Below are 19777 nucleotides of genomic sequence, written 5' to 3'. Positions count from 1 at the left end.
ACCAAACACTCCATAGAATAGGCAAGCACCCAACTGGACTATGCACGCACTGTAATAAACAGGAAACTGTCAAGCATGTTCTTATAGAGTGCAACAAATATGACAAAGAAAGAAGGGAATTGCTATCATGAGTAATAATAATAATAATAATAATAATAATTATAATAAATGTATTTATATAGCCCTTCTCAAAACAGATGTTACAAAGTGCTTCACAAGACAATAAAAGCAGATAAATAAAGTAAAAGATATGGTAACTGTTAAAACAGAACATCAGACAATAAAAGCAGATAGAGTAAAACAAATGTGGTAAAACAGAACATCACAAAACATAACAATAATAATAGAGGTGGTAAAATGGTAGGACAAGTGGAGTAGATGATGGAAATATTACAATGGGGAATCTGCTAGGAAAGACATTTAAGAAAGTACACAATCTTCTAATTAATGACTTAAGGGCAACAGGAATAATGGAGAAAATTTAATTATTATTATTATTATTGTTATTATTAATAATTATTATTTTTTATTGTATTGTTTTTGTTTTTTACTTATTTATTTTATTATTATTTTTTCTCAACACTCCAGGCCAGTAGGTGGTGATAGAGCTGTATTGTTGTGTTGAGCAGCACCGTCACTGTGCAGTCGAGGAAGCCGACATGGCAGCAACCACCATGAAGGGACCTGTAGTAAGTATTACATTAAAAATAAACCGTTTTATATATTCGAGACACTCCTTTGCAGTCTCTTTTGGACATTCAAATAAAGCAGTAGAAGTGCATGTGGGTGGAGAAAGACACAATAGCTGGTGCCAGAGATATTTAGAATAAACCACGGTCACGCCCTCGTGTAGCTCATGTTAACGATAGTAGCTTGTAAGTGTTAGCCAAGGCCTATGGAAGGAGGATGGGACACGGGTCTTGTTGTGCGGGGTACTACGCATGAGCAGTGTAGCTCAAGCTGCAGTCGTGCTTTACTGCGCATGTGCAATACCCCCCGGAGACGTGACGCGTTGATGATGCGTACCTTAACCTCCTTTCCATAGGCCTTGGCTTTAGCTAACGTTAGCTAGCATGCTAGATAGATTTATCCTGTGTTAACTTAACTGAGAGCCCTGAGGATTCACCAGCATAATGATAATAATGAGGATAACCAGTTAAACGAGGGCTGTGATAGTTGGCAACGGCGACAGGACGCTACTCAAGCAGCTATTGTCTATAGCTTGCTAGCTAACGGTTGCTAGCTAACGGTTGCTAGCTAACGGTTGCTAGCAAGCTAACCTAAACAGTCCTACTCATGCTCGTGAGCCAGCAGGGTTTGACTGGTGAGTGTGAACCAGTGGTGGGAGAGAGGTACTCAGAGGTTGAGTAGCAATACCATAGTGTAGAAATACTCTGTTACAAGTAAAAGTCCTGCATTCATATTTCTAAGTAAAAGTGCAGAAGTATTAGTATCAAAATATACTTAAAGTACCCTACAAAAATCAGCCTAGATAGATGGATAGATATGTAGATAGATAGATAGATAGATAGATAGATATGTACATAGATAGGTAGACAGATAGATAGATATGTACATAGATAGGTAGACAGATATATAGATAGATAGATAGATAGATAGATATGTACATAGATAGGTAGACAGATAGATAGATATGTACATAGATAGGTAGACAGATAGATAGATAGATATGTAGACAGATAGATAGATATGTACATAGATAGGTAGACAGATAGACAGATATGTAGATAGATAGGTAGACAGATAGACATATGGATAGATAGATATGTAGATAAATAGATAGATAGATGGATATGTAGATAGATATATATATATAGATAGATAGGTAGATAGATAGATAGATAGATAGATAGATAGATAGATATGTAGATAGATAGATAGACAGATAGATAGATAGATAGATATGTAGATAGATAGATAGACAGATATGTAGATAGATAGATAGACAGATAGATAGATAGATAGATAGATAGATACTTTATTGATCTCGAGGGATATTTCAAGTTTCCAGCATCACAGTTCCATAGTGCAAAAACATGTTAGTAAAAAAAAGTTAGTAGTACGAAGTACAAAAAAATATACCAGATATAAAAATACAAGGAGATGAAGAAAACTGTTAAAACTGAACATAGTGCAGGGTAACAGCTGTGATACACGACTATTAAAAAAATTGAATATAGTGCAGAAGAGACTGTTAAAAATGAGTATAGTGCAGGGTAACTCCAGTAGCTTAGTCTATGAAAGTGCACTGTATACAAAGTGCAATGTGCTCATTAGGCATAGTTCGGAATTATGTATATGATATTATTGAATTATAATTATTGACGCATTTATGTGTACATCGCTTTAACGTTGCAGCTGTTAATAGTGGGACTAATTTTAACTATACACTGCTAACGTGTAGTTACCCCTTATTGTATAATAATACAGCATAATTCATTATATTTTGTATTATTAATCAGAATTTGCAAAGTAACTAAAGTTTTTAAATAAATAATGTAGTGGAGTAAGAGAAGTACAATATTCCCCTCTGAATTGTAGTGGAGTAGAAGTATCAAGTAGCAGAAAATGGGAGTACTCAAGTAAAGTACATTACCTCAAAACTGTACTTAAGTGCAATACTTTTTATGACTTAATGTTAATTGAATTTCAAGTTTTTACCGACACAAAACAACATCATAGAAAATCCAACAACATAATCCCTAAACAACACAATACATAGATAATTAAAAAAAATAGGTGATGATTGGCCGATATTAAAAGATAAATAAAAACCAATAGACAATAGCAAAATAAACAAAGGTAAATCAGAATAATAGCATTAACATGACATGTTAAAGTAAATCTGTCAGATGACAACCACACCACTGTTAATTGTCCGGTCAAAGTCCGTAAAAGATGAATTTTTAAATGTCCATATAGAGTATCCTTCCACTGCACCAGGCACATCCATCCTCCTGCAGTCATGACAGTCTCAACAACGGCTGTATACACTATAGAGAAAATGTCTGTATGTTTACAGATATACATAACATGTTGTAACAAACGGGTATCGGTATAAGCACACCCCTTGTATTTAATGAGCCCAGCACTTAATTACTCAACCCAATGCTCAGGGAGGTGTGTTCAACCTCACTGGCTCCCCTGAAAGCACAGGAACATTACCCATTTATTATTGTATATTTCTACCGCATTTGTTGAGTACAATACTTGAGTAAATGTACTGAGATATTTTCCACTTCTGACTTTAACCACAGCTTTAACCCCATTTTCCTCTTGTTTGCAGGCGGTTGAAGATGTGAATGTCACTTTTGAAGACCAACAGAAGATCAATAAGTTCGCCAGGAACACGAGTCGCATGACGGAGCTGAAAAATGAAATAGAGGCAAAGAAAGTAAGCACCGTGTGTTGTGACTATCACGCGCTCAGGGTTCACTGTGTGGTCAAATAAGTTTACAAAAGTCATATTTAGAAATAAGTTGAACTATCATGGGGTTAGGGAATAATATTGTGTTCCAACCTGGTACTGTGTCTCTAAACTGACTGACATAAGATAATGTACTACACTCAGATGCAAATGTATTAAAACGAATGCAGTCTATTGCAACAGTTCTGTTTTCATGAGGACTGGAATGCTTTTGAATTATTTTAAAGGGATACTATGCAGGAATTGTCGCTCAGTGTTTGAAAACACAACATTCAAAGTTGGCCCCTCCTTCCCCTGGCTCAGCGACACTACGAAGCAAGTTCAACATACCCAGGGTATCTTCTCGTTATCTGGCTAAACTAACCTTAACAAACGAGATCCCTCTAAGCGGCCCTACGACATTGGTTATCAACTCGGTAAATCAATCCAGGGCTTCTCAATCTGGCTGAGCGGGTTCACATAAAACGGGCGGTGATGCAGCATATGGCCAATTACAAACGAGGCCAGCTAGCAAAAGAAAAACTGTGTGAAAGCGTAAATTAACACTTATAGTATCACTGACCCATGTAGAGCACAAGTAGATCTGACTATAATTACTTCATGCATCCAGTTAAATTAATATAATGGTTATAGATCAGAATAGGAGAACAGAAGTAACTTCATTAATCCCTTAGAGACAAATATAGCCTGTGTGTCAATTTAATCTTCTTTCAACTGCGTCCCCAATTCCGGCGGTATGAAACAGACTTGGGAGCAAATTAAAAATGAATATATATAAATATTATTCAAAGCGGTAAGCAGGCTTACTTTCACATGACAGTTTTGCTTTCTGCATTTGTCAGTTTAAACTGTGTTGTTTTTAGCCTTGATTATGACTGTAACTTCTTCGTCTTTGGGTAATAGTATTTTACGATCTGCGCACCAAGCTTTAAATGGTCAGTAGGCGGTGCTCTTATATGAGTTGATCTATTATCTGGAACATAATCTGCAGGTTCGGTGTTCAGTGTAAGTTACCATGGCAACCTACCCCGGTAAGAAGTGAACCACCGTCGTAGGACTGAAAACCCAGGGTTAACCGGTTATCTGAAGTTACCTCGCTAACCTCAAACTTTGCATCGTAGTACAGGCCTCAGAAGCGCATATCCTCTGACCACGGTTGCCAGAACACAGCCCAGTGTACCACCTGCAGCATCTCATACAGCAGCGAAAGAGAGAGCCAACCCCAGATTCTCTAGTTTTGGAACAAGCGTTGTCCCCTTGGCGTTTCACCTCGCTTTATTTGTGGGGTTTTTTGGAGCCGTGTCCGCCATTTTTGTAGCTTCCTGTTGAATGCATGCTTGCATAGCAAAATAAAATACAGGTAGAGTGCAGGGTCTGTGCAGATACAGACACCGCCACACACTTCTAGTGGGTCATTATTTTTGTATGAGTCTTGCATTGTTTTTAGGAAAATCTCCTTTTTAAGGAGCTGTTGAATAAACTTCATGGCCAATTTGGAGGCGGTAGTTTGTGGTGCTGTTGATTTTAATGTGGTATACTGAGAGGTGTTTCTAATAGTTAGTCTACATCTCTTCAGTTTAATATGGTACAACTCATCAGAGCCACAGAGTACAGCCTTTGAAAACGTCCGTGAAGTTGAATTAACATTAATCCACTGAAGCTTAATTTGTTTGGATGGGTTACAGTTAAGTGTGGTCTGCTAAATTACTGATACTAATTTGTTAACAGCCCAAATTATGCTAATGTCTCCCTGCAGAAATCGCTGCAGAACTTGCAGGATGCCGGCGACGACCTGATGATGTTAGACGACGACTCGCTATTGATCCCGTATCAAATTGGCGACGTCTTTGTCAGCCACACCCAGGAAGAAACACAAGAGATGCTGGAAGCTGCAAAGGTAGGTGTCTTAATACCTGTTCATCAGGTATTCAATCAGTTCACTCATTTCCCCCCCCCCCCTCTTATTAAGAAATATTAACTCCTCTTATTTAAAATGGCAGATCAGAAACTGTACTCTGTCCCGTCCTGGCCAGGGAACTTTGTGTGGTTTGTTATTAATATTTTCTTCATCATGAAAATAGCAAAAGAAAATGAAGCATTGCTTTGTGGCAAGTAGTTTAGCAGCCTTTTATATGAACTAATTCGTTTTTTTTACAATAATTAATAAAAAAAACAATTAAAGCATAAAGAAGGTACTTTTCATAACCCAGTTGGATTAAAAAAAGAGCCAGACTACATGCTTTTATTTTGCATAAATGCCTGCCTCTCAGAAAAGTAAAGCCAGTAAAACTTGATTGTATCAGTGAAACATAGAGACTATCCTCTGAGCTTCCCGTTTTAAAAAAAATGGGATTTGCTAACATTTCTGAAGACCTTTATGATTGCCCCCATTAGACTGGGGTTAGATCAGCTATTCTGCTATTCAGAAACATTATAATAAAGTCTAGGAGGTTGTAAAACAACCAACAAAATCTTACGTCATGTCTCAAGGTAAGTGTAGTCGAAGTGTTATTAATAAGTATTCATCTGATGTTCTCACAACAGAATCTTTTTGCCTGTCACGCGCCGTTTGAGGGATGGAGAACTTGATTCCATTGACAGTTTGTTCAGAAGAGTCACAGTTACAACAAAAATAATAAAATAAAGGTTCATGTGCCAGTTCACGCACCATATACATTTATTATTATTTTTTAATTACTTGTGCTTTCATGGAGAGAGCTGTCATAGTGGTCCAAAAGTCAAGTGTGCCAAGTTGGAAATAAAATAGTTAAAGTGCGCATAAAACCTTTTGTAAACTCTCTCTTTGTGCGCACGGTTTGTTAGTGTTGTTGATGATTACTTTTTTTCACGGCTCAATGCTCTCTCATTTATATTTGCTGTTGAGCTGCTGTAAATCACAAACACACAGAGAATAATCTGTGAATCTGACAGTGTGTTTGTCTTTGATGCAGTTTGAAAGCAGGTATTTGGGACATACTCCCGCAGGAAATACCGCCACAATGTGTTGAATATAAACGCGTGACATCATTTCCAAATATGTAGTGGATTTTGCAGTTGTAAACAACTTGTAGCCAAAATGAAAAACACAATTGCATTTGTGCAGCTTATGCTCGTTTCAAGGCAGGCACAACAGACTGAGTAAAATGCACACGTGAAGGCACACTGTAGCAGGGCTGAAAACACTTTGACCATATGCTTTTATTCTGTATCGTCTACGATCGAGTGTGGTTGTATATGCAGCGATAAACACTCTTATAGCATTAGTTACTCTAGTACAGTCTGAATCTGCAGTGGGAGGCTGCCTGAACGCTGTGGAGAGAACGACTAGCCGTCCAGTCTGTTTTTGTTTCGCTTCGCTAATCGACACATTCGGGTGATGCCGTCATAATTAAATGATTGAAATATGTCCACAGATATACCCGACATCAGTTTAACAGTGTCGCCATACAGTTTGACGCAAAGCGTTGTGCATTGAACTTGATTACCCGGCTAATCGGGCTAAACAACTAGCTACAGCTGAGCTGACAACAACAGGTACGCTGCCAAAAACGTTCCTGGTAAAACTTGCGCTCCAGTTTTTCTGTTCTACGTATGTGAGTAGTCAACATACACAGCTGTTTGTGTCATAGCGCGTACCGAAAGGATGTCGCAGACCAAACCGAACGTCCTGTACTAAACAGTTCGGGACGAATACACATACCGTTCCACCCCAATATATTTTATATATGGGTCAATACATACGCTTGTACTATGTCACAAATGCAGCTTTTTTTAGCAATTTTCCTTCACTGAGACGAGAATAAGACTCCTGACATGAGTGTTATTGATCTTCTACTCTAACTCTTGGCAAGGAAGCGAATAGCATAGTTCACAAAATGTAAAACTACACCTTTAAGTATATGAGCGGTGATAATTGTCCCAGAGCATTGGAAGGCCTGGGCTGTATCAGTGCTGCTAAACCATAGAGAGGGCAGGCATTGACCCTCAGAATAGACCTTGTCCTCCCCTCTCACATCCAGAATCGTCCTGTTTGTCCTTGTATCTGCAGCTGCTTCATCGCACAACAAAGCACACTGCGCAGGCCTGTAGTGATTGATGTGGAGCATCTTGCTACACACACTGAATGACTAATGTGTTGAGAACAGCTCACTTTTCAACTCGTAATATCTGCTGATTATAATGTAGTGCACATTTGTGTACATAGTCAATTCACGTTGTTTCTTTCCTCATCCCATTTTCTCCTCCTGCCAGTGTTTTTATTGAGTCAACTGGTAATTTATTAAAAAACAATTTATGGAAATGTCTGTTGCTGCTTGCCTCATGTGGGTAAATTGGAGTGGTTGTCGTGTAATTGGAGTTTATGTTCTGTAATCAGGAAACACTGGAGCAGGAGGTCAAAGGCCTTGAGGAACGAGTGTCAGCGATACAGCAAGTATTGGGGGATCTGAAGGTCCAGCTCTATGCCAAGTTCGGTAACAACATTAACCTGGAGGCTGATGAAAGCTGAGCCGTGAAATGGACTTTGACAGCTGCCCCGACATGGACTTTTTCATGCAGCTCTCGTATCCGATCCTCAGAGCGTTTGCCAAACAAAACATCAAGTAGGACTCGGCATGAACGACTTAGATATGTAGCCTCTGTTTTTTTTGTTTGCACCCATGTTGTATGATTCTTCAGTTTATCTTTGTCAAACAAATTCACAAGGACAACAAAAGTAAAGATTTGAAAATAAAATAAATGCACATCATTTCTAACAATTGGTCCCTTATTTAATGTTCATGTTCTTTTTACACTGGAAAAAAGTAAAACTGAGAAACAAAATGACTGTGTAGTATTTTAACTTCTGGCAAATTTAACATTCTGAACTTGTTTCATTTGTGAACTCACTTTATGTTTGACTACCCTAAAGGTAGGACGAAATTAACTAAATGATATTGTCTCTGCACCAATGACTAAAATCCTTAAAAGCATTCACTCTGCTTGACCTTTATTCAGAATGTTGTGGTTGTTGCCACGTTAAGTCAAGTTAGGTTGATTAAATTAGTACCCTCTGTTACTGATCTACATGTTGTGTTTTAAGAACTGCATAAAATTAAAAGCTGAAATATTCAGAGACAATTAATCTTCAATCAGTGACCAAACCGAGCTAACGTGCTTCCAATATTTTTTAGAGGATTGTGGTAACTCTTCTTAATCTGTGGCCATAATGTTTGTTTAGACATGATTCAGCACAAACTGTGTGTCTGTAAAATGAAAGATACGAAGCCTAGCCATGAAATCCACTGAACTGTCTGAAATAACCCTTTTGACCAAATGTGGGTGAGATGGAGACTTATAATTACGGTTTAAAATCTTTCTAGAGGGGCAATGTTGAGTGTAGTTGTCGTCAGATTTAATTCAAACTGATAACTAAGCTTTTTTTGTTTCAATCTGCTCAGAATAGACAATCAATATCACTACATTGATTTTACTAGTGGTGGAAGAAGTATTCACCTCTTTTACTTAAAGGAACTGTGTGTAGCATTTACATGAATTAATCATATTAATAAGTATGTTTTCTTTAGTGTTTAATCACCTGGAAGAATCATTTATGTTTCACTGGATTTTTGTTGCTTTCGGGGACTTTTTCGCTCCCCCGACCCGCCGGAAATCCCCCGTCAGAAACTCATGTGCTGGCACACTTTGACTCTCATAAACACACACAGGGGAATTTTAAATGTTTTTTTTCTTTTTTTTTTCCCACAACCATCTGGTGACCCCCAGAAATTATCTTGTTGAGAACTACTGATTTAGATGTTTGTGTGAATTGTGGCTAACAGGTATGCAATGCAAATGTTAGAAAAGACACAAGGAGAGAGAAGGTAACACTATACGGATTTCAAGTACCTTGGGTCATTAAATAAGCTTTAGGCCTAAACTTTGAGTGTGTTTCAATATAATGGGCCTTATTATTTCATAAACAAGACCTCCTGTATCTGATACAGAAATGAAAGAGAGTCGAAATCTTGGAATATGCAAATCATTTCCACATCTGGTGTTCTATGTGTGGAATATTATTGAATGTGTCAGAAAACTTATATTCGCGTATTTACTGTTTCAGCAACACAGAATCTCAATACATTAAATCAAAATAAGGCATAAATGCCCTTAAAGTACTTCTCACAACTACAAAAATAGAATTTGTTGTCTGAATCTCTTTGCCTCATTTTTTTTCAGTTAATTCTCGATATATGCAGGATGGTTGGCGGCTCCCACAAATAACAACAATGCACAGACCTCATTAAATTGTGCCCTCAAGTGTGGCCTGCATGTGCTAATAAAATATCTGAAAAAAAAGAATCGGGGAGCTTGAAGTTGTGGCAGACTCCTCTGGAGGATCAAGATCTCAATTAACAAGTTTCTCCTCCCGGTAGGTTTCCTGCTGAACATTCATAGCTATGATTAAGAGGAACTCCACCCACACAGCCTTGTCTTTATGCACAGCTTGTTAAACCCCGGCTCAGAGGAGCACACATGGAAATGACTGGACTTATTTCCCCGATGGCCTTGTTTACTCTCTCTCTCTCTTTCTCTCTCTCTCTCTGTCCCCTCTCTCTCTCTCTCTCTCCCTCTTTCTCTCTCCCTCTTTCTCTCTCGCTCTCTCCCTCTCTCTCGCTCTTTCTCTTTATCTGTTCATTTCTATCTGTCCTCTCACTCCCCTGCTTCCTGCCTAATGACACAGATGTTGATATTCATCAACGGTGCAGTTTTTGAGTGAACTTTCAGAACGCCTTGACAGCTTTTAAATTGGTATGATTTCCGCTGAAGCTGCCGGTATCACTCATTTGTTAAGTATGGCTGCCAGAATCTGACGATTCATTGGATCAAACATTCACCGTCCTCTTTGAGATGTAAAATATGTTAATTTGAAGGAAAATAAATCTGAATCAGAAATACTTTATTGATCCCTGAGGGAAAATTGGGGCGTTACTGTTGCTTTTTATATAAACAAATAGAAATATAAGAAAATAGAAACAATTTATGTACATAATACTAAATATATAAACACAATATATGTATAGAAATATAAGTAAGTACTAAAATAAAAAATACGAATGATATGAAATATGCACAAATATTTGCATTAAGATGTGCAATATATAACAAATAACCACAGTGCAAATAACTAAATACAAAATGCTGAGAAGTGGGATCTATTAAGTGTTAAATATAAATGCCAGAATGGTATAAATAAAAAATGAATAAGAGTATTTTTTGAATGTACAGTATAATGCAGTTTTAATGACAGTATTGCACAGTTAATTATTGTATAGTTTTGTCAGTATTGTATATAGTGTTACATATGTTGTATTCACTGGTTCTTTTAAGCCCAGGCTGACTGCAGTAATGGCAGAAACAGACCAGAGGGTGTCTCTGTCTCCCCAGTAATTTAACAGTGAAAGCCGATAGCTTTAACTAGTATCAAGATGAGCTCTTTGAGTTTATTGGATATGGCATCACATTGTAAATATTGGAGAAATACTTCAAACGTGTTGGCTACTTAAGACGGATTCTGAATGAGATGTAGAAGAATTTACAGAGATATGTAGAGGAATAATTGGAGAATGCTTTGTAAATAAGAGTCATCCTCCACTCATGATTTAGGCTCTAGGTTCAAAGTGTGATATGCCACATATGATATGTCACATCCCCCTCTACCTTCTCAATTAAGTACAATCCAGTAGTCAGTGCAGGTTTTGCTGGTAGCCGGTGTCTGAGTTTGTGCACACTTCATCATTTTCTGCTCTGGTGCTACGGTGAAAAATGGTGTTTGCTCACTGTCTCTGTATGTTACCTAAATGTCAGGAGAGTCAACCCAGACGGTTTGAAAAATCCATAGCAGCTACAGCCATTCTTCATCACTTACAGCTGTTCTGTCTCAGCCAGCTTTTGTTCATTACAAGTGAGGAGCAATCTCAAAAGCACAACGCAACACGCTACCTGTCAAAGGCCATGCAATGTATATTGTGGCCATTAATACTTGTATTTGCAAAATAAAAAACCTTGCAGAAAGCATATTGTTCTCTCTCGCTGTCAGCATGGAGGTCTTGATTTTTCCACACTTCAGCCTTTTAGGAAACTAGAATTATTCTTGTTATTTCTGTCTCTGTTTAACGGTAAAGATAGACAGGAAACATGAGGAGAGAGACTGCAACTAAGACTGCCTGCATGGTCAGATTTGAATTATGTGATATGTGTCTTAAATAGAGCTGAAACGATTTGTTGATCAGCAGAAAATGAATCAACTATTCCTTATAATTGGTTGCACCTTCTCCCATGCCTTCTCCGTTTTATGTAATTGTAAATTGAATCTTTTGGGTTTTGGACTTTCACTTTGGGATTTAGGAAAGTATGATGGCCATTTTTAATTTTTTTCTGACATTGACTGAGAGAATATAAGGGTTTTTAGCCTTGACAGCTGTAGAGAAACGCATTATGAGAGGATGCCAAGTAAGCTATAAGGGGTTCTCAAACTTTTGGGGGAGGGACACCATAATATGGAGATCATTTTCCAAGGACCCCTCATAATCGTAACACAGATTAAGCATACGGCTCTGGCTTCCTCCCACAGTCCAAAGACATGCAGGGTAGGTTCATTTTTTACTCTAAATTGCCCGTAGGTGTGAATGGTTGTCTTGTCTATGTGTCAGCCCCCCAATCACGATAATACCACTTTGTTTTGACCTGATATTCCCGGTGCTTTGTAATCAGATGCCGCTTTAGCTTGGCTGGCTTCATGACTTCGTTCGCCGGCACCTGAAGACACATGGCGCATTTTGGTTTGCTGTCGCTCGATAACTATCGTCATATTTTCTCAATTTAGCTAGTTTGGGCTTAGCGTAACTTGACGATATGGACTGACTCAAATATTTCTCCATGCTCGCCAGCTAGATAGCTGGCTAATAAGCGAAGCTAAGCAGCAGCAAGAACTGATTCATGAGTTTCTATTGGCCCAAAGCTAACATGGGCGGTAGTAATGGACACATTGCTTGTTTTATTGGCGCAAATGGTCCCCATCTGTAGATACGTACTTTTTAATGATACAGCACAATTTTATAATCTATAGCCAATTATTTCGCGGCCCCTGACAGAGTGCCACCGACCCCTTGGGGTCCCCGGACCCCACTTTAACAATCACTGAACTATATATCATGGCAGGTAAGAAGAGAAGCACAAAGCGAGATTGAGCGCAGTGAAGAGATGTGTCAAGGGGTGTGAGAGGCAGCGCTGCACCTGTGTCAACAAATGACGTGGATCATTTAGGAAGCAGCAAATGGGCACACTGCTTTGCCATGGACCAAAGGCCTGAAGTGAGACTTTCAAGTCTATTATTAATTTCTTGATAATGAATTCAATTCCTTCACTTGCTGTGTGGACAGGGACTCTAGATTTATGTGTGGAGGCTGAGCACTATGCTGGGATATCTTCTGTCATTCATTTCATTACTGTCTGTCAAGTTGATCAGCCAAGACAATAAAGGCACAATTCCACTGCGGCAGTGAATGAATCATCTGAATGATGAAGACGAGTCTTTGTGTGGACTGATCCCTCTGCGTGTGTGTGTGTGTGTGTGTGTGTGTGTGTGTGTGTGTGTGTGTGTGTGTGTGTGTGTGTGTGTGTGTGGCATCAGTGCAGCAATCAGTACTTATAAGTGCTTTGAAAACAAATTGGTGTCCCAGAGCCAACATCTAGTGGTTTATTTAAAGATTTGTTTATCTTTCATTTATGAATTGCTGAATTGGAAATTAAAACTTTCACTCATGTATCATCACGTCTCCGTCTAGAATGCCTAAAATGTGTGTGAGTCTAAGCTTGTAAGTTTCCATCAGTTATCTACTTTAATCAGTGGCCCCTAATATGCAGAGAATATTACTTTGGAAATGCATTTCCATATCCACCACGGAACAATAGACCAAATAACTTACCATATGAAAGACAGTAAAATGCCTCCAAATGTTTCAATGAATATCATTACCAAAGTCGGAATTTATGTCCGTTACATTGCAAAGACCTTGAAGAAACTGACACTTTCAAGCTGTTGGGTGACAGTTTGAATTGCACAAAGCCCCATTCTTAAGAATTGACTGACAACTTAAATCTTACCACATATTTGCCTCTGATTAGTGATCTTACGGGGATTTTATGTAACTATTACATTTCACACTAGTGGTGTGAATCAAGGGTTGGCAATGTCGGTGCTTCAGTCAACCACTTTGGTCCAGACTCAAATTTTTCAACTATTGGACGAATTACCATTAAATTGTATACAGACATTCAATTTACCCAGTGTATTATGCCCAACAGGTTGTTCTCATACATTGTTCGTAGTTATACCTACGAAAAGTAATGCACTGTAATTCGTATATACTGTATATACTGTATATACTGTATCCCACAAAATAAATTTGTATGGAATCCACATAATGATGGACCAGGAAGTATAAAGAGTAGCAAACACCGCGTAGGGAGGAGGTCGGGGTGGATGGTTGGGTCAAAAGACACCAGACTTTCGCTCAGGAGGCCACTGTTGGTTACACTTCAGGAGTTATTTTAACACAACCGCAATCTTTTCCTAAACCTAAGTAGTTTTGTAACCTTAACCTAACCAAGTGAATCTTTTCCTAAATCTAACTAAGCAGTTTGGTTGCCTAAACCTAACCAAGTCTATCTATTCCTAAATCTAACTAAGCAGTTTGGTTGCCTAAACCTAACCAAGTCTATCTATTCCTAAATCTAACTAAGCAGTTTGGTTGCCTAAACCTAACCAAGTCTATCTATTCCTAAATCTAACTAAGCAGTTTGGTTGCCTAAACCTAACCAAGTCTATCTATTCCTAAATCTAACTAAGCAGTTTGGTTGCCTAAACCTAACCAAGTTGATATTTTCCTAAACCTAACAAAGTATTTTTGTTGCCTTAACCTAACCAACTTTGTTTCCTGTGAAGACAGAAGTTTATTTTGAAACTACTTTATGCATGTAACGAGTGGAACTTCACATGTGCGTCACGTGTTGCTGGGCATTCAAAGGAAAACTGAGGAATAACTTTATCATATATCATATATATATCATACGATCCGTTGTTTGAAGATACGTTGAGCCCAGTGATGTTAGTGATCGCCTGACTTTTCCTCTTGTACCACCTTTAGGTTGACATTTTAAAATTCCTCAACAACTATTGGATGGATTGCCAAGAAATTTGGTGCAGACATTCATGGCCCCCAGATGATGAATCCTCATGACTTTGGTGATCCCCTGACTTTTTCTTTATTGTTACCATGAGGTTGACATGTTTGGTTTTTACTGAAATGATTCAACAACTATCGGATGAATTTACATGACATTTTGTACAGACATTCATGTTCCCCAGAGGATTACTCCCAATGATGTTAGTGATCCCCTGACTTTTCCTGTAATTCCACCACAAGGTTGACATTTTTATTATTTACTGAAATGCCTCAACAACTACCGGATGAATTGCTATGACATTTGGTACAGACATTCATGTCCCCCACAGGATAACAGTAATTACTTTGGTAATCCCCTGAGTTTTTATCCAGAGCTGTCACCTGGTCAACATTTTAATTTACCCAATACTTTGATTTATGACTAAATACCTGCAAAATTACTGACATTCCTCTAATGACAAAACTGTACTCTGTGCTAATTAACAGATGTTAGCATGCTAACATGCTAAACTAAGGTATGGACAATGGCAAACTTAATACCTGCTAAAAAGCAGCTTGATAACATCATTGTGAGCATATTGCAGTAGAATGCTGACATTAGCATGTAGCTCAAAATACCTCTGCGCCCAAGTACAGCCTTGTAGACTCGTAGTCTTGTTGCTAACAAGGTGTTAGGGTCATATTTCCCCCAGTAATGGAGTGTTATTTTTAAGTACACATACCACAGGGCACGACAGCCTTGGTGGTCCAGTCCCACTCCATACGCTGAGCTGATGACCACTGGGCAGCTTCAGCAGACCAATCCAATGTTCTGTGTATTGCACAACGTTACTCTAATGGCATTTACTGAAGAAGGATGAATGCTTCACATTCACTCGGGCAGGATTTTCCCCAAGTAGAGATTTAAACCAATGATCCTTCAGTCATATTAGTGTTGCACCGACTCAGCTCCACGGTCGTCCAATTAGCTTCAATTTATGGTCCAGCAACAGCAAATAAAAGCACAAAAGATGGTTTTATATTGTCATCCTTTAGGGTGACAGTTTTTTGTGATATTGTGATTTCTCTAAACGCTCTAGTATTTATGACTCCCCCCTTCTTTAAAACATACACATAGTAATAATTAATGGGGGAAAACAAGGAAGAATTATGACTCATCTGTTTTTCAACCAATTAAATGTAATTGGTCGACAGAGGTCCAAATTGAAGCATAAACAAAATCAGCATCTGCATTGTGGCTGAGCATTAAAGGGTTCATCAAATCATAGCATTGGATTCATCTGTGTTACTGAATTCCATTATAAATCCTCATTCATGTGGTTTGTGAACTCCATTATAAAACATGACACTGTGATGTCTGTGGGTGTTGTTCACCTTGATCCGGTTGATGTATCTCTTCTATTAACACCTCAGTAGGTGCTGTGCTGTGTTTTCACTTTGGTTTTGGTTTTCAACACTTCAGTCGGTTCCAACTGGCAGATGTAACTTTGACGCGTGCCAGTAAGCTAATGTCATCCTGCCAATGAATTGTCAATTGAATACTTTGAATTAGGCCACTCGACCAGCTCAGAGGAGAATACTATCAAAAAGAGATGCAGAGGAATACATAATATTGCAGCACAATATCGGATAGAGCTCAAGGGCTGAAAACAAAACCAATCCGGATTGTGTCATCAGTAGTATAGGACTGGTGGCTTTGCGCGTGCATGTGAAATGCGCGTGCACGTGAGCATGCGCGTGCGCGTGCGTGTGCGCGCGCGCGTGTGTGTGTGTGGGGATACAGGTGAACCCTTGGTGACCCTGGTGTCCTTTTTGTAACCCTAGGGCTGATGTTAATTATTGGTAGTTGTCCAAAGGTGTCTGCTGTAAGGTGTTATCAGTTGCTCCACAACAAAAAAAGAAAGACCCCATCCTGTGGATCCTGATGCAGATAAAAAATACAGTTGTATCCCAATATATGTCTTTTATTACAGTATCATTAAAAGTTCAAACAAACCCCTGGTCCCTGTGACCAAATGTTTTTGCCTTTTTGGTGTGCCACAGAAGACCCATACTGTTGATCCTGAGTCAGATAAAAAAAAAGTCAGTTGTATCCAAGATGTTATCAGTTGCTCTGTAAACAAAAGAAGACCCCCTCCTGTGGATCCTGCTTCAGTGAACAAAACACAGTTGTATCCCTAGATGTGAACTCCGCTGTATCCAAGAGGTGTCTTTTTTATTACAGTACTCATAAAAGTTCAAGCAAACCCCAGTGTGTTGTGGTCAAAATGTTTATGGCTTTTGATGATGTGATGGTTGGTACTGTTTGCAGGCTATATCAGCATGGCTCCTGTCAACCATGCTTATTCTGTGAGAGGGTGTATGGATTAGCGTTGTTCGTAGTCGATATTAACATGTATCCAGGACAAATGGTGTGAGAAGGGAAGTATGTCATCTCCTTCATGTCATCTCCTAAAATTCTTTATGAGATGTATCTGTGAGAGGGGGTGGGGTATGGGGTGGTATTGTTTGTAATAGATATCAGCATGTATCCAGGGACAAATGGGGTGGATGTGAGCAGGATGGGGGTCATCTCTTGTATGCCATCTCCTAAAATTCTTTAGGAGATGTATCTGTGCTGTAATGATTTGTTAACATTTAAATTGGTAGATGTGTGTTAGTACACCACTAATTTTGCTTGTAGTCATCTCCCAAAAAAAAAAAAAAGCGGTGCAATGTCGGTAGAGTTACAATATAGTGGGTTTTTAAAAAAAAAAAAAAAAAAATGTATGTAGTGTGAATGGGGCAACCTCAAGGCCTGTCAACCATGCGTATTCATGAGATGTCACTAGCTCCATCTTTTACCTACACTTTGTGTATATAGTCAGCATTCAGCTGAGGTCGTGTTTACCAAACTTCACAACTTTTGAAGAGGACGCTTTTCCTAACGCCACTCTTGCATTTTGCACATTAGGTACAGTGTTCTTTTCTTTGGATGCTTCATTTTTGGCGTCTGTGAACATAGAGCTGATGTGACTTGCCAAAAAGCCCCAGTTTTGTCTCATCTGTCCAAAAGACATTCTCCAAGAAGCTTTGTGGCTTGTCAATATGCATTTTGGCATATTCCAGCCTCACTTTTTTATGATTTGGTGTCCTCCGGGGTTGTCTGCCATTAAGTCCACTTTGGCTCAAACAGGAGAAAATGGCTCATGGACTACTACTAAAACACTATGAATACTATAGAACTAACTAGCATTGTTAGAAAAATAATTATTAATGGGACAAATTTCTTGGGTATTTTAGCGTGCGATCAACTGCCTAAACACATCAGGCTGCTTGGAGATGGTCTTATAGCTTTTACCTTTAACATGCTTGTCTATAATTTTCTTTCTAATCTCCTGAGACAACTCTCTCCTTAGCTTTCTGTGGTCCATGTTCAGTGTGGTACACACCATGATACCAATGTTTAATGTGTCCCTATGGTCAAATTATTTTCAATCTTTTCTAGGGGTACCATCATTTTTGTCCAGGCCAGCTTCATTAGTTTGTTTTTTTAAATGATTCTGAACCAAAATTCAAAAACATTAGCTGATTTTCATTAGTTCATTTTCAATACATTTTTATTATTACTTTTTGTCAGTTTCAAGTTATTTCAGTGACCATTGTTTTTTTTTTATTCTTTCTTTAACGGAAGGGTACCAACAATTTTGACTAAGTGTGTAGATACACACACACACACATACAGTATATACATATGTCTATATCCACACCCGCTTACATATAGATATCCACTTAGACACATTCGCTTACACAGTTATCTATTCTATTTTACAGACAAAAAAAAAAAAAAAGGACATATTTACATCCCTTTAGTTGACCTTTTTGTCGACATTACTTATTAATTAATTTTGTTTAACTCCAATCCTCACCCTGACTCAAAGTAGCCCACCCATGATCAAAAATGATATTCTGTTCTTTTATTTCTATTAACATCCCTCTCAAGAACCCACTGATGTTTCAAAAACATTTTGAAATGTTCAGTGTTTAACTGTTGTCTTTTTATAGCTTTAAATATAAATGCTTTCCCCATCGTAATGATGATGTTGTTCAGGTCTTTTCCTTTTTTTTTTTTCATCACCCCTTAAATCACCAAACATTATAGATAAAGGACAACTATAGAAATTTGATTTGTAGACTGAGATCCACTTTTTTCAACGTTAATCCAAAATAATGCAACTTCCTTACAATACCAAAAATAAATGAATGTCTGACTCCTCTTCCTCCTCACACAATCTACATATGTCACCTTGTTGGATGCCCCATTTTAATTTTTTTTAGCATTCTCTTAGTAGGCAAGAATTTGTAGATTAGTTTTAGTTGTAAAATTCTAATGGAGACATCAAAAGAAGTTGTGTAAATACATGCATATACTTTCCTCCATGGGATACATTTGTCTAACAAATACCCCCATTTTTGACTGGATAGCTACTGGTGTAGCAGAAATGTGTTTAAGTTGCATGTATAACTGATATATTTTCTTGTTTATTTTTGTCTTATTCATCCATGTTGTGTCCTTAATGTAGGGGTAACATGCCATTTGTTTTGTACATAATAATAGCTTCCTTTTCCAGATCTGAGGTATAGCTGCACAGAGTTGATTAAATGTAAAAAGGTCACAAACATTACCGTATACTATTTTAAATTCATCATAAGTCTTGATTTCGCCCCCACTATTCAAGAGGTCATTTATAAATAATATTCCTTTTTTCAAACATTGATTCAATAAAGATACGGTGATCATTAATCAAAATATTTCTATTATACCACAACACTTGGCTCTGGATTTCATAACTTCACTCTGGTTGATGATATTGGTATTGAAACCAACTGACTATGGCCTCTTCCAAAAAGCCGGATAAGTATGGAAATGACTTTCTCTTTAATATAGTGAACTGAAAAGCAGTTAACTGGAGGTAAGGATAGAGTTCTTTGTGGAACAGAGGATGAGCAGACCTCAATCATTTTGCTGAAAACCACTGCGGATTTAAGATACATTTTGGTATAAGGGATGCTTTTAGTGCAAAGTTGAGTGCCTTAAGGTTTAACAATTTAAGTCCACAGTGTT

General features: G+C 38.1%; 1 protein-coding gene across 1 annotated transcript; it reads left to right on the top strand.

The window, feature by feature from the left end:
* Positions 1 to 582: 582 nt before the first annotated feature.
* On the top strand, positions 583 to 8205 carry pfdn4 (prefoldin subunit 4). Its single transcript, XM_074643296.1, has 4 exons — positions 583 to 689; positions 3308 to 3415; positions 5205 to 5345; positions 7824 to 8205. Exons 1-4 carry the CDS (start codon positions 660 to 662, stop codon positions 7953 to 7955), a joined length of 411 nt encoding a protein of 136 aa, XP_074499397.1. The 5' UTR covers positions 583 to 659; the 3' UTR covers positions 7956 to 8205.
* Positions 8206 to 19777: the final 11572 nt, after the last annotated feature.

The sequence above is a fragment of the Sebastes fasciatus genome, chromosome 8 (assembly GCF_043250625.1).
Source record: "Sebastes fasciatus isolate fSebFas1 chromosome 8, fSebFas1.pri, whole genome shotgun sequence".
NCBI classification, from domain to species: Eukaryota; Metazoa; Chordata; class Actinopteri; order Perciformes; family Sebastidae; genus Sebastes; species Sebastes fasciatus.
This window is presented reverse-complemented; position numbering and strand designations above follow the sequence as displayed.